The sequence below is a fragment of the Sturnira hondurensis genome, unplaced genomic scaffold (genome assembly GCF_014824575.4).
Source record: "Sturnira hondurensis isolate 20B ecotype Veracruz unplaced genomic scaffold, ASM1482457v3 Scaffold0006199, whole genome shotgun sequence".
NCBI lineage: Eukaryota > Metazoa > Chordata > Mammalia > Chiroptera > Phyllostomidae > Sturnira > Sturnira hondurensis.
This window is the reverse complement of record NW_028078830.1, coordinates 291,459-306,229: the sequence shown is the minus strand read 5'-3', so window position 1 is coordinate 306,229 and position 14,771 is coordinate 291,459. Positions and strand designations below refer to the sequence as shown.

Below are 14,771 nucleotides of genomic sequence, written 5' to 3'. Positions count from 1 at the left end.
GAGGGAATGAAAATGCTAGTGCTAGAAGTCCATCAATCAGAGTCCCATCTGAGGCCATGGCCTGCAAAATAGCCATGTGCCCTGACTGGGAATTGAGCCTGCAGTCTTTCGGTTTATAGGCTGGCACTCCATCCACTGAGCCATGCAAGCTGTAGCTTTCCTGCTATTCTTTTGCCTAGCTCTTTGTATTATGCTGCACTTTGTAGCTCTTTGATATAACTGGTCTGTTTAGCCTCTTCCCCTTTCCTGAAGAGATGTGATTTTATATGGATGATTGTCTAATTATTCTTAAAGGGGGTTAAATATTTGTATTTTTTATTCTGTCATCTTGGTGTCATCACACACAAAGATCTTGTTCTGTGTGTGTGTGTGTGTGTGTGTAGAGTTCTACAGCAGTGTTGGTTATTATCTCTTCTGCTTTCTCTTTAAAGAGTTGCATCATCAGTATTCTACATAATTGATTAATGGAGAGTCAAGTGGAAGAATCCTTTGTGTAACACAAGAGGGGCAGGAATCCAGCTATGACAAAATGGGCTCAAAGGTGGTCTGGAGCTGGTGAATGGCAGTTGGGGAGAATTTGATTCCAGGGCTTTGTTAAACATAGTGAGGAAGCTGTTCTCTTTAACTGTATTTTGTCACCATTACCAGTGCCTACACTTTAATCCACTTGTCCTTTCCCAGTATTGACATATTGCCTTTTGTTACTTAAATAATTTTCATTTCTACCCTGACTTCCAGCCATGGAAACTCTTTGCCTCTCTAACCTCTGCACCACAACCATTTCCCAGAGGGGTCTTTTTGATGTGTTCTCCACCTTTGATCAATGCCTGTTGCACCTTGCAGTGTGCACATATTTCTCTACAAACCTTGTAGAACGTCTCATCTGCTGTGGCTGATTTTCATGGTGTTGCATGCATTCATATTCTTCTACACAGCCAGGCATCACAAGAAGGAAGGGTTTTGCAGGCAGCTACTAACACAGGAGCATTTTGTAAACCCAGCCTGTCTTCCTGTGTCCCTTCCGAACCTAGTGTCCTTTGTTTAATGAGTTCCCATTATTTACTGAATTGAGGGGCTTTTTTCAGTGTCTGTCTCACTTGTCTTGGAAAACAACACATAGAATCATGCCAGGGGTTACAGATGCGTATTTATGATGAGAAAACCTGTTCCCTAAGGTCAGTATGAACTTCAGTAACGTTTCTTTTTGTTCAGGTTGCTGCTGTGGAACAGAGGAGGTGGAGGCAGCCGTTCAAGAGAATATATCTGCAGGAGACTCCAAGGCTAAGAATATTAAATCAGCACTGTCTTCCCAGAAGAGCCACCCCTGTGAGAGTTGTGGGTTCATTTTGAAAGACATTTTCCTTTTGGTTGACCAGCAGGGAACACAACAGAACCCAACACTGCTGAGGTGTGGGGCATGTGCAAAACCATATTATTTTAGTGCTCAGAGTTACCAGCAACAGGAGGAACAGATAACAAAGAATTGTTTCATAAGCAGTGTGGATGGGATCTCACTTGCAAAGAGCTGCAATTTCCATGTGTCTTGGAATCCTTGTGCCTCTAGTCAGGTTGAAAAGTGTTTCCTCATCAGCTCAGGGCATCTTGAGCAACTGGCTGCTCACACCATTCCCAGGGCAGGTGACATCTCTAAGTCCGTAATGACTTTTCAGACTACAAAATATGACACCAGAAAAGAATACAAGAAAGCCATTGGCTGTGACAACACACTTGTTGAGGACCAGAGGTTTCTTACAGAAAGACAATGTGTTTTATGTTGTGAATGTGGGAAATCCTTTACCACTAGCTCTTCCCTCCGTGTTCATCAGAGAATTCACACTGGAGAAAGGCCTTATGAGTGCAGTGAATGTGGAAAATCTTTTAACTTTAGCTCTGCCCTACGGTATCATCAGAGAGTTCACACTGGAGAAAGGCCTTATGAGTGTGGTGAATGTGGGAAATCTTTTACTGGTAGCTCTGGCCTTCGTAATCATCAGAGTGTTCATACTGGAGAAAGGCCTTATGATTGCAGTGAATGTGGGAAATCTTTTGCTGGAAGCTCTGGCCTGCGATATCATCAGAGAATTCATGCTGGGGAAAAGCCTTATGAGTGCAATGAATGTGGGAAGTCTTTTACTGGTAGCTCTGGACTCCGTAATCATCAGAGTGTTCACAATGGAGAAAAGCCTTATAAATGCAGTAAATGTAAAAAATCTTTTACCAGGAGCTCTACCCTCCGTCATCATCAGAATGTTCACAATGGAGAAAGGCCTTATCAGTGTAGTGAATGTGGAAAATCTTTTACCTATAGCTTTTCACTCCAGTATCATCAGAGAGTTCACACTGGAGAAGGGCCTGATGAGTCCAGTGAAGGTGGAAAATCTTTCACCAGTAGCTCTGAACTTTGTAAACATCACAGACGTCACACTGGAGAAAGGCTTTATGAGTGCAGTGAATGTGGAAAATGTTTTACCATTAGCTCGTCTCTTCGTTATCATTACAGAGTTCACACTGGAGAAAGGCCTTATAAGTGTGGTGAATGTGGAAAATCTTTTACCAGTAGTTCTGCCCTCCGTAATCATCAGAGTGTCCACACTGGAGAAAGACCTTATGAGTGCAGTATATGTGAAAAATCTTTTACCAGGAGCTTTTCCCTTCGTCATCATCAGAAAATTCACACTGGAGAAAGGCCTTATGAATGCACTGAATGTGGAAAATGTTTTGCCATTATCTCATCCCTCCGTTATCATCACAGAGTTCACACTGGAGAAAGGCCTTATAAGTGTGGTGAATGTGGGAAATCTTTTCCCTGCAAATCTGGCCTCATTCGTCATCAGAGAGTTCACACTGGAGAAAGGCCTTATGAGTGTAGTGAATGTGGGAAATGTTTTAAGAAAAAAGATTACTTTAAATCTCATCTGATTTCACACTGGAGAAAAGCATTATGAATATGATAAATGTAGGAAATCTTTTACCCATAGGGGGTTACCTTCTGTTTTCATCAGAAAGTTCACACTGGTTTATGGCCTTTTGTGTGCAGTGAATGTGGAAAATCTTTTACCAATTATTCTGCCCTCCATTATCTTCACAAAGTTCACACTAGAGAATTGCCTTTAAGTGTGAATATGGTGATTATGGAAAATACTTTACCTGTTGCTGTGAACTTTGTAAACATCACAGAGTTCACACTGGAGAAAGTTTGTATGAGTTCAGTGAATGTGGGTAATGTTATACCCGTAGCTCTGTCCTCTGTAAACAGAATTCACACTTACAAAAGACCTTATGAGTGCACTGAATGTGGGAAGTCCTTTATTTGGGCCATCACCTCTATTACCATCAAAGAGATCACACCAAAGAAATGTGTATGAGGGCAGTAAACGCAGCATTTTATCTGTAGCATTAACCTTCATTGTAATCAGACTATACACCAGAGCAAGGTTTTATGAATGCATGGAATGTGGGAAATTTTATCAGTAACCTTCCTTATCCTTAGAGATTTCACATATGAGAAAGGCTTTATGAGTGCAGTGAACATGAGAAATTCTTTTTCTGTAGCAGTCCCCTCTTGTCATCAGAGAGTTCACCCTGGAGAATGGTCTTATGCCTGCAGTGAATGTAATGTTTTTCTTCTGTCAGTGATTTCCATTAGTGTAAGAGTTTATGGTGCAGAAATGCAATTTAAGTGATGTAAATAGGAGAAATCTTTTAACTGTAGCCATTCCCGTCATTGTTGTTAAAGAATTCGCAATCTCTTAGTTCTTAGAACTAAAGAAAATTGGGAAATCTTTCATTTTTATTCATTTCCTTTGTTACCTTCTGAGAAGTCACACAAGAGAAATGTTTTTTTATACATGAATATGAGATTTTTTGTGTGTGTGTCGGGTGGTAGCACTAGCCTCCATTATATTAGGACATTTCAATCTGGTGAAAGGTGTTGAGTATGGGGAGTGCGGGATATTCTTTTCAATCCTTTCTCCTTATCATTAGTTTACACAGGAAATCTTACAGGGACATCACATGTGGGACGACATCTTTTGACTCAGTCATAGACACCTTAATCATATTTCACACTGGTTGATGGCTTTAAGCATGAAGTGAACATGGGAAATCTTTAGGCATTAGTCTGTATACATACCCTTTTGACATAGGAGAGGTCTCACTGCATGTGCATAAATGGTTAAATTTTAGGAAATGTGCTTTGCTTTTTTTTTTTTCCAGTGTAATGACATTGAAGAAACTAAGAAAATGTCTGAGGTTAAATTTATGTGTTCACAGTGCAGACATGCCTCAGAAGTTTAATGTTTATATTTAAAGTACCTAACAAAGTACTGTCTAAACTAAGTGTGTCTATGCATTCATACTTAGAGTGTATGAGGGTTGCATTTCCCCACTCTAACAAAATCTTGATTTGTTTAATTTTTATAATTTTAGCTCTTTTCATATGTTCATTATGCTCTCTCTGTTGTCTTAGTTGCATTTCCCTAAGGATTTATGATGAGCATTTTTGCAGGAGTGTATATATTAGTGATGTGTTTTTAGTAAAATGTGTACTTACATAATCTACCTATTCTTTTGTTAAATTGGATTACTCTCCTTTGACAAATAGGAGAATGAAACAACAAAGATCTGTGTTGTAAAGTCACCCATTTTCACTCCTTCAGTAACAAATAATTTTTGTTTTATGGAGTAACTTTTTTGTATAATTGTTTTTAATAGTGGAAGGCATACAATTACTTGGATTTTTTTCTTTTTTTTGCTATACACTATGTAGTATGTACATAACAAATACTTTAAGGACTAAGTTGCATTATTAACACTTCATTGTTTTGTAAATTCAAACAGTAATATAATAAAGCCTTGCTTTTTAGTTTTAAGCTGTTTCTGTGGGCTACCATCTGGGTTTTGTTGGGCTGCCACCAAACATGAAGGTACACCTGGTGGTATGAAGATGAACAGGTATTTGTTGAGACTCAGCCCTCCCAGAAGCCAAAGGCAAGAGAATAGTGATTGGAATCCCAGTACCTTGGCCATGTAATCTGGGTTTAAATGTTAGATTATTTTTTTTCTTTTTTAAAAGATTTTATTTATCTTTAGAGGGGAAGGGAAGGAGAGGAGAGAAATATCAATGTATGGTTGCTTCTCTCATGAGTCCCCTGCTGGGAACTGGCCTGCAACCCAGACATGTGCCCTGACTGGGAATCGAACCGCGATCCTGTGGTTCACAGGCCTGTGCTCAATCCACTGAGCTACACCAGCCAGGGCTAAATGTTAGATTATTGACCATTGTTATGATTGCAGGAAATTGATACACTCTTGTGGGCCTCAGGATTAGCTGTGTAAAGTAGGGCTAAACAGCAACCTTGCCCTAGGTTGAGTGCCACAGTGGGTTCAGTGTTGTTCCACAAACAAAATGGTTGCACATTCAGTTCCTGGTCAGAAGACATGCCTGGGATTTGGACTAGGTCCCTAGTAAGGAGAATGCAAGAAACACAATGTTTTGTACACTTCAGTATTTCTCTCCCTCACCTTAGCTCTGAAAATAAGTGAGTGTAAGTTAATAAAATTTTGCCCTGGCTGGTGTGGCTCAGTGGATTGAGCAAGGGCCTCTGAACCAGAGGATCGTGGTTCGATTCTGTCAAGGGCACATGCCTGGGTTGCAGGCCAGTTCCCAGTTCCTGGCAGGGGACGCAGGAGAAGCAACCATACATTGATATTTCACTCCCTGTCTCCTTCCCTTCCCCTCTAAAGATAAATCAAACTTTTAAAAAAACAACAAAAAAAAGTTCAAAGCTAAAAAAAAGACAAAAAGCAATCATCCCTGAAAGGACAAAACCTACCTTTTAGGCACTCTGAACCAGAGCTACATATTCCTTGACCTTGTCAGATGGAACTAATTTGAGTGTCTGTTGTCAGGACAGACAGTGTCCTGACAGTTTTGACAGTGTCCTCCACTGTTGTTGGAGAGGTTACAGAACTCATCCCCTGTTCAGATATTTTAGAAACAAAAAGCACATACTAGATCCCAATACCTGTACCCTAAACTCAAACAGCAAACTGAAGCCTGTACAATCTGTTGGAAACCTGTTTTATAAGTAGCTACCACAATACCCAACTGCAAAGCTGCCTTTTATCACCCAATAACTCAAAGCCCCAACCTTTCACCACTAGCACTACCACTCGTGCACTTAGTCCTCTTTCCTCTCTTGGAAAGTGAATAAAACTTTCCTTTCTGCATTTTGTTCTCTTTGTGAATTATTTCACAGCTGTTACTGGCCACACAATCCCAATTTTGGTACTTTCAAAAGTAGTGGCTATATCACTAGTTATCACACTGGTGGGTGCTATCCACAAGCCAGTGACCCCTGGGACCTGACCCAAGTACTTGTGAAAATAAATGGAGCTTCTCAGACACACACAGACTCCTCCCCGTGGAGGAGGTGGGTTCAGGGCCCCTTGGTCTCTGATCCCTGCTGTGGCATCTAAGGGACAGTGAAACTCCCCAAAGCTTACTTCACTGACAGGAAATAATGAAAGCACTGACTATAACTCTTGTAAGAACTAATAGAGGTAATGAAACTCACTGAACACTTTAACGGGTATTAATATTTCAGGGTTTGCTTTTTGGTCATTTGTGTGGTTTTTTAATTCTAACAGCACCCTAGGATTAGTAAATTATGTATTTCGGGGGGGGAATATAATTGGGAAGAGGAAGGGGGTTTTCCCAGGGTCACATAGCAGAGGGAGGTCCGATTGAAGAGCCTAGAGTCAGTCTTGTGAGTCTGGCCCTAGAGCTGGGGACAATCTCTATTGTAGCATATTGGGCTCAGCAGAAGGCAGGAGGACAGCAAAGGCCAGGCAAGTGCGAAACTCCTAGCTGCTGATTTCATTGTTGCAATTGTCATAAAATCTCCATTTCTCTTATGTCTCAGTGTTTAACATCTTCCTCACAGTCTTTATAGGAACCCTGTCATTTCCAGTGGTCTCTCCAGGGGAAACTACTTTAAGCCTTAGCTGCAGTTGTCTACCCCTTTTTTCAGCTTATCACACAGTTCAGCACTAATGAGACTGGTGAATCAGAGCCCGGTTTTTCTGCACACTTATTTTGTGAATGACAGGTTAGGATACTATCCTCTGTGGTGAATGTGGTGCTTCAGTTTTACACTACAAGTGTTTTTAATACACGTCTCTGATCCACTACAATATTAAGGACAGCTGAACATGTTACCTGGGATATATTAAAAAATGATGGTGGAGACCTATAGTATATCATCTCCTTGATGGAATGTTCACTTCTTCTTACAGGAAACTCTGTGCCCACTTGATACTATACACTGTCAGGTACTGGCTGGGGAAGAACAATGGTGTTCATCATCTTCCCTGCAGTCCTGACCATGTTTAGCAACCACATCCTGCTTTCTGGCCTCCCTGTGTCTGCAACCAGCAATACTTGGGCTGGAATAAGTTGTTCTGAACGTAAACTCTCATTCCATTGCCCAGTACATGCTGACCGCAATTAAGATTCTTACTCCTGACTGTTCCATGGAGAGGCCAATCAGCCAAATCAGGTTGGGTCTATGTCTGCAAGGCCCAGTTAGCATTGTTACAGCTGATGGCTTTTTAAGAGACCAGGGTGACTCTGAGGCATCCTTGGTGATATTTGCAAACTGATCTTACATGTTCCTAAACAACACAATCCATTTAAAGTCAGCAAGTGGCATGCATGGGCATCGGAAAATCTACCCTTTTCCCTTGTCCTTTCTTCCTCACTGCTGTCAGTACAATGTCTTGGATTAGCGCTGAATCTTTAAAGCCCGTCTAGTCTTACTGATTTTCCATTTTCAACAGATAGACCACCCCTGAATACCACTCGTAAGTTACTTGGGACTTGAGCATTCATTTGATGGCATTTAGTTGTCAAGGTAACTTATCAGTAGTCACAAGTCACACTGATCTTCCCAGTTATTGGAAAGATAAAAGTATACTTTTTAGGATGCAGCGTATACAAGAAAAACTGTGTAGGTCATACTAAAGGGAGCAGTAACCATGGGCACAGCTATGTCCCCTAAGCAGAAATCAGGTATCAGGTCATCTGCAGGCACCGTTCAGCCTCCTACTGAACTCTAAGATCATTTGCAGCCTTTAAGTTCCTTTACATGCGCATTGTTTATATTGCTACTTGTATTTTACAAACTTTTTTTTAGAGAAAGGGGATGTGAGGGAGAAAGGGAGAGAAATAGCAATATGGGCTTGCCTCACACACCCCCAACTGGGGACCTGGCCTGCAACCCAGGCCTGTGCCCTGACTGGGAATTGAACAGGTGACCCTTTGGTTTGCAGGCTGGCACTCAAGCCACTGAGCCACACCAGCCAGGGCTACAAGCTTTTATTGACATATTTTCGAAGTGTTTCTTGGTGTCTCAAAATCTTCCAGAAAGTTTTTATACCAACATTCATACACGTTATTAAAACAGTGCTATAGAGTTCCTTTGCAAATCATGCTTTGACAAGGTCAACAATATGTAACAATTGCTTAACAGACTAATGTTAACTGAAAAAAAATAACACTTTATTGGGGATCAGATATTACTATGAACATGGAGGGATTCAGTGTATTCACTCATCAGTGAGAGCAACAATACACAGTTTGCAGTGGAATCCTGGGCAGGGAGGGCATCCTTGGCAGCCCTAAAGCAAGTAGATGATTTGGCACCGTGGCTCCCAGGCCCTAAGAATGCAAGGGGGACCCAAAAAAGCTTGAATTATCTTCTGGAGTGTGGGTCCCTTGTAGTATAGGCTTCCCCAGCGAGGAAGTGTTCTAGGGAACAATCCTAACTAGTGTACCAGCTGGCATTTGGAGAGACTGCATTCACATTTAGTGAATTTTTTTGAAGACTCAATATGTTTGCCCATTTTATGATGGGTGATTTACAAGTGCACCTGCCCACATTGTGCTGAGTGTTCAGCAATTTTTGACTAAAACTAGCAAGACCCTGTGCCCCACTTTCCCTGTTCACCCCATCTTGTCCCGAGCCTCTTTTTGTTTTCACAGATGAACAAACTCAAAGAGAAACATTTTGCCTTGGTGGAAGAAGTGAAAGGAAAATGGCAGAAATACTAAAGTCATCAAAATCGATGAGCTCAAAAACTGAGCAGTGGAAAAAAGTACTCTATAGGTGTATTACATCAGATGGAGAGGACTTTGAAGATGACTGATGTTTCAACATGTAAGACTACACAACTTTTAATAAATTCTGATGGGGGTTTTTTTGGTCTCCCCTCATATCCCTCTGCATCTTTCACTATTTTAAGAGGATTTTAAAAAATTTTTAGATTTTATTTATTTTTTATAGAGAAGAAAGGAAAGGCAAGGGGGGAGGGGAGCGAAATACGATGTACCAGAGAAGAATGCCTCTGGCACACCTGCAGTGGAGAACCTGACCTGCAACCCAGGTGTGTTCCCTGAATGGGAATCCAACCAGTGACCTTTAGCTTTGCTGGCTGATGTGGCTCAGTCCACTGAGTCCACTGAGCCACACCAGCTAGCACTTAAGAGGATATTATATCATTTTTTAAAAATGTTCCTACTCTCCTGAATATGGTCTCTCTCTCTTTTTTAAAGATTTTATTTATTTCTAGAGAGAAGGAAGGGAGGGAGAAAGAGAGGGAAAGAAACATCAATGTATGGTTGCCTCTCACGTGGCCTGCACTGGGGACCTGGCCTGCAACCCAGGCATGTGCCCTGACTGGGAACCGAACTGGTGACCCCTTGGTTCACAGCCTGTGCTCAATCCACTGAGCTACACGAACCAGAGCGATATTAAATCATTTATTGATTACACATGATAATAGGTGCTACACCAACTTCATTCCCATTAATTTATCTTTTACCATAATGAATTTAGATATATTGCGTAGAATATGTAAACTATCATGAATAATCAAATTCCATTATTCTGCTGTGGTGATCCTTTTAAAGGTGAACTCAAGGTCACAACACTGTAACTATCGAATGAACTGCATAAAGTTTTTGAAGATGATGGTTTGTGTGCCTAAGCAGGTTGTAGATGTATTTTAAATGGAACCTGGTATCACCTTGAAGGAATTCTATGCAACTTTACACTATTGTGGTTATTTAACAACATGTGTTGAGAGTGGAATAGCTTTACACAGCACATTTAAAACACACACACACAGCTCTGACCACTATGGCAAAGCTGGGTGAACATCAACCTGCTAAGCAAAAGCTTCCAAGTTTGATTCTCTGTGAGGGCACTTGCCACGGTTTCAGATTCCATTCCTGGGCAAGGGGTGTCTGAGAGGCAATCAGTTGATGTTTCTCTGTGGAGGTACAGAATAAGCATTATTTACATAGCTATAAGAGAAAACACTCTATGAAGCTTGAGAACAGGTAAGTCTTAAAGGGTTGTAAATAAAATCACTGAGTTCCGCCCTGGGTGGTGTAGCTCAGTAATTAAGCGCAGGCCTGTGAGCCAAAGGGTTAGACTTCCAGTCAGAGCACATGCCTGGGTTGTGAGCCAGGTCCTCAGTAGGGGGTGCGTGAGAGGCAACCACACATTGATGTTTCCCACTCTTTCTCCTTCCCTTCCTCTCTCTCTCTAAAAATAAATAAATAAATTCTTTTCAAAAGCCTGAGTTCTGAGAAAAGAGAGAATAAACTTGAGCAGACACTTGGCTATGATGCAATTCTACTTTCTCCAAAGTGTGGGTCTATTTCATTCATGAGAACTTGAGGAAAATTAGTGAACTGAGAAATCTAGAAGCCTTGAAGGAAAGCCACAATATGATGTTTTATTTCTTCAACAATCATTTAGTAGTTATTTAGGTCTAGAGGATATTTAGGTCTAAGGGAAGGTGTTTTTGATGTAGTTTGACTCCAGGTTGCAATGCAAATTGAAATTACCTTCGTCCTGAGGTGCTCATTGGCTCTCTCATTCACTGTCAGGAGGTCAAAGAGTTATGCCTCTTGTCAAAGAAGAGCTTGGACTGCACTCTCTGCATGACATTGTCCCAGGAATTACAGAGAGTGGTCAGAACTCATGTCTGTGACCAGATTGGCATCCATGAGCAGCATATTCCCCTAGGTATTTGTCAGCTTTTAGATGACAAGATTGTCTGTGGTCGTGTTTGAAAGATGCTCTTGTCGCACCACAGAGACTTGTATTTTTGTGGGGATGCTGTCAAAGTCTTTATGGTTGTACTCTAGGGCTACACATCACTTGATGTCCTGTGGCTCTTACATTTACGAGTTGAGAATATTCATTAACTAAGTAGTGCCCATTTCTGTGTCACCTCCCAGTTTCTATGAACTTCAGAGTCTTGTGGATTTTATTAAATTTGGCCCCATATGTGCCTCACTCCACATTGTTTCTGGAATTTATTCCACATGCATGTGCATTCACTCTATCTGTACTTGGTGCTCTGAGGCAGCATCTGCAGGTTCAGCTGTGTCCTATTCCTTGGATATTTGTCCCGGGTAAGATTCTGTTGTGAAAATGTCATCTGGTTCGCTGGTAGGTGGTCTCCTGTATGAATGCTGTGTCCACCAGCTAGAAAGTTTCATTCTCCTTGTAGACACAAGCATACTTCTCTCTACCACTAAATTGAGATGTGTGGTAATATGTGTCCCTGGTATTTTGGTATGTGGCACGTGTTCAGTCTGCAGACTTTGTCATTGGATCTTCTTTGCTGAATGGCTGACAGGGCATATCCTGAAAGTGCTCAGGAATCCCACGGGGAGCCCATGCAGTCTGAAAGGTGGTCTTGAATCAAGGGTGTCACAAACTTTGCTATCTCTATAACCTGCAAACTCTTCAACTGGTCCAGATGGTGAAAGGTGAGTTGAGACAGAGACCTCAATACCTACTGCAATCTGAGACAGGAAAAAAGCCCTTTAAATATTTAAATAAGAAAAGCCATCTGAAAAATTACTATTGATTTTTAACTTATATCTCATGTATGCATACACATCATTTTGTTTTATTTTTATTGTTTAAATATTTATCTTTAGAGGGGAAGGGAAGGAGAGAGAGAGAAATATGAATGTATGGTTGCGTCTTGTGCATCCCCTGCTGGGAACTGGCCTGCAACCCAGGCATGTGCCCTGACTAATTTTGTTTTAAATTTGTGTTTTGATATTACAGAGAGGAAGTGAGAGAGGGAAACACAGATTTGTTGTTTCATTTATTTTATTAATATTTAATTTACAAATAGATTTTCTTTTTTTAAAGATTTTATTTTATTTATCTTAGGAGGGGAAGGGAAGGAGAGAGAGAGAGAGATATCAATATATGGTTGCCTCTCATGAGCCCCTCCTGGGAACTGGCCGCAACCCAGGCATGTGCCCTGACTGGGAATCGAACCGCAATTGTCTGGTTCACAGGCTCGCACTGTGAACCAGACTACAAAGCCAGGGCTACAAATAGATTTTCTTTTATTTTTATATTATGTATCATTTTTATTTTTGAAGGTTTGTCCTATATTCTTGTGATATATTTGTCATATGTATGATGGGATGACTAGGTTATTAGTGTATATCCCAGATTCTCTAATGAGGGCATATCCCCTTTATTGTACTGTGCTTCATTGAGCTTCAGAAGATATGCATTTCCATCAACAGTATGGCAAGACCCTCTACCTACAAATAGATACAAATAGATAGCATGCAATTAATTCAATGAAGACACAGATAACGGTTTATATTTTTAATCAATGAAGTATTTTAAAATTATGGTTGTACATTGTTACTTTTGACCTAGTGTAATTGCATACTTAATGGACCACAATGTTCACTTCAGAACAAATAAATTAGTCTGACTAGCTTTATTATCATATTTAGTTTGTGATCTGGAATAACATGCACTTTCTGGGCTGAATTCCTGTACTTGCTTGTCTTTGATGTCTTCAACATGTACTACATTGCTTGTAAAAAATATATATAATTTAAGTCAGAGGCATCAGATCAAATCAGTTAGGACTATTACACAATGCTGTTCAGGCAGAGCTAAGACTCCTGGCTATATCCGGCACAGATGCACTTAAGTATTAGTGTATTATTTATTACACTTAATTTGGATTGTGGGTCCAACTGATGCATGATAGGTATCATTAAGGACTGGAGCCACGTTCCCAACCACATTCAGCCTGAAGGAGGCACAAGCCCCACGGCCTGAATCAAAGGCCTAGCGGGCATAGAAGAGACTTCCTCGCCCAAGAAATGACATCCAATAGAGAGCGACAGAACGCACTGAGTATTCTCAGGGTGTTCTTGATGTATAAATTTGCAAATCCACTCCTGGAGTCAGCTCGGGAAATACAGGATCACAGCCTTGGAGTATAAACCTATATTACCCAGAAGGCAGGTGTGGACTATCACCAGGCTGAGTCAACAAAGAGTCAGAAAAAGCATTTCCGTTAAGGCCATTGTGCGGGGCGGGACTTCCGTCGGTCTCCAGACGGGCATTTCCTCTTCTCTCAGTTTCCTAGTTACCTGGTCAGAGTCTCTTGGTCACAGTGTGGGAAAGACAAGGCGCTAGGGCGCTGCTCTCCACAGAAGGAGCGAGGCCAAGTACGCTTCCCCATTGTTCGACGTCAGGGTTGGGACAGGAACCCCAATACCAGGGACACCCTCCTTGCCCGCCGGTCCCGCCCCTCTCCGGCCACAGAGTCCAATGTCGATGGCGGCGACTGCGCTAAGGCACCAGATTGAGGTGAGGGCACGTTCCCCAGGCCGTCCATCCTCAGCCCACCGAGCCCTGCAGCCTGGGTGCGGGGCACCTGTCCTGCAGCCCAGGCCCCGGCGTCCGGGACCATGAGGCGCTCCTGGGTGACAAGGTGGGCGAAGGTGACCAGCCAAGGTGCAGCCTTCTAAGCACGTGCAGACTTCGTTGAACGGAAAGACAACAAACTGGGATAGGCCCTACCTCTAGTTTCAACAGTCTTAGGCGGAGTCAGGTCCTGACTGGGAAGCACAGAAGTTGCACCTTCATTCTAATGGTTCTGGAAGCTGGAGAAGGTCCTGAACTGAGAGAGACACCGGTCGTGTCATGGTTTTGAAAGACTTTTAGATCCTGCTGAGTTAGAAAACCGAGTGGAATATGGTGGTGACAGTGAAGCACAGGAAGTGGAGCCATTGTTGAAGGTCACAGGGCTGGTAAGTGGCAGCATTGAGGAAACGCTTAGCTGGAGGTCACCCTACTCCAGGGATGGTTCCAGGTACAACTGAGACCTGCTTACTTGGAGCTTAACGGTACTTGACTGCTACTTCCCCATAGGTTCTGAAGTTGAAAACTATTTTGTAGGACTTCCGCAAAGATGGAGGCATAGGTGGAAACACTGTGCCTTCTCCCACAACCAAGTTTGAATACAACAAAAGTTTTGGAGAACTAACACACACCCAGAGGCCAGAAAACCGAATTATATGGAAGTCCGACAGCTACGAACCGTTCAACGAGGGCGGTAAGAGGTGGAGCCAGCAGCGGAGCTGGGTCGGGCAGGACAGACCTAGGAGTGCAGGTAGCCTGGACCTAGTCGGGGTGCGGGGCAGACTGACCAAGGTCGCACATTCGAGCGCAGTGAGACGGACCACACAGGCCCCAGGGGGCAAACCCAGTGGTGGAGGGCTGACAGCGGTGGCACACTTGCGTGCTGTGGAGCGGGGCGCGTGGCCCTGGTGACAGTGGTGGCTGCGGTGCTGGTGGGGGTCGCGGCGGCTGGCGCCGGAGGGAAGCCATTGTCCCTCTTTGACCCCGCCCCCA

At 42.5% G+C, this 14,771-nt stretch overlaps 1 protein-coding gene across 7 annotated transcripts in view; it reads left to right on the top strand.

The window, feature by feature from the left end:
• Nucleotides 1-14,771, top strand: part of LOC118988174 (zinc finger protein 883-like) — a 309,510-nt gene that overhangs the window by 36,943 nt on the left and 257,796 nt on the right. For 3 of the 7 annotated variants that reach the window (XM_037047616.1, XM_037047617.1, XM_037047618.1), the window contains one exon: nucleotides 1,213-4,868. The exons of the other annotated variants lie outside the window; for them this stretch is intronic. In XM_037047616.1, the coding sequence (XP_036903511.1) occupies nucleotides 1,213-2,945 (1,733 nt within the window). In that variant the 3' untranslated portion in view covers nucleotides 2,946-4,868. Of the gene's footprint in view, nucleotides 1-1,212; nucleotides 4,869-14,771 lie in introns of those variants that run through there. 7 annotated transcript variants of the gene reach the window in all.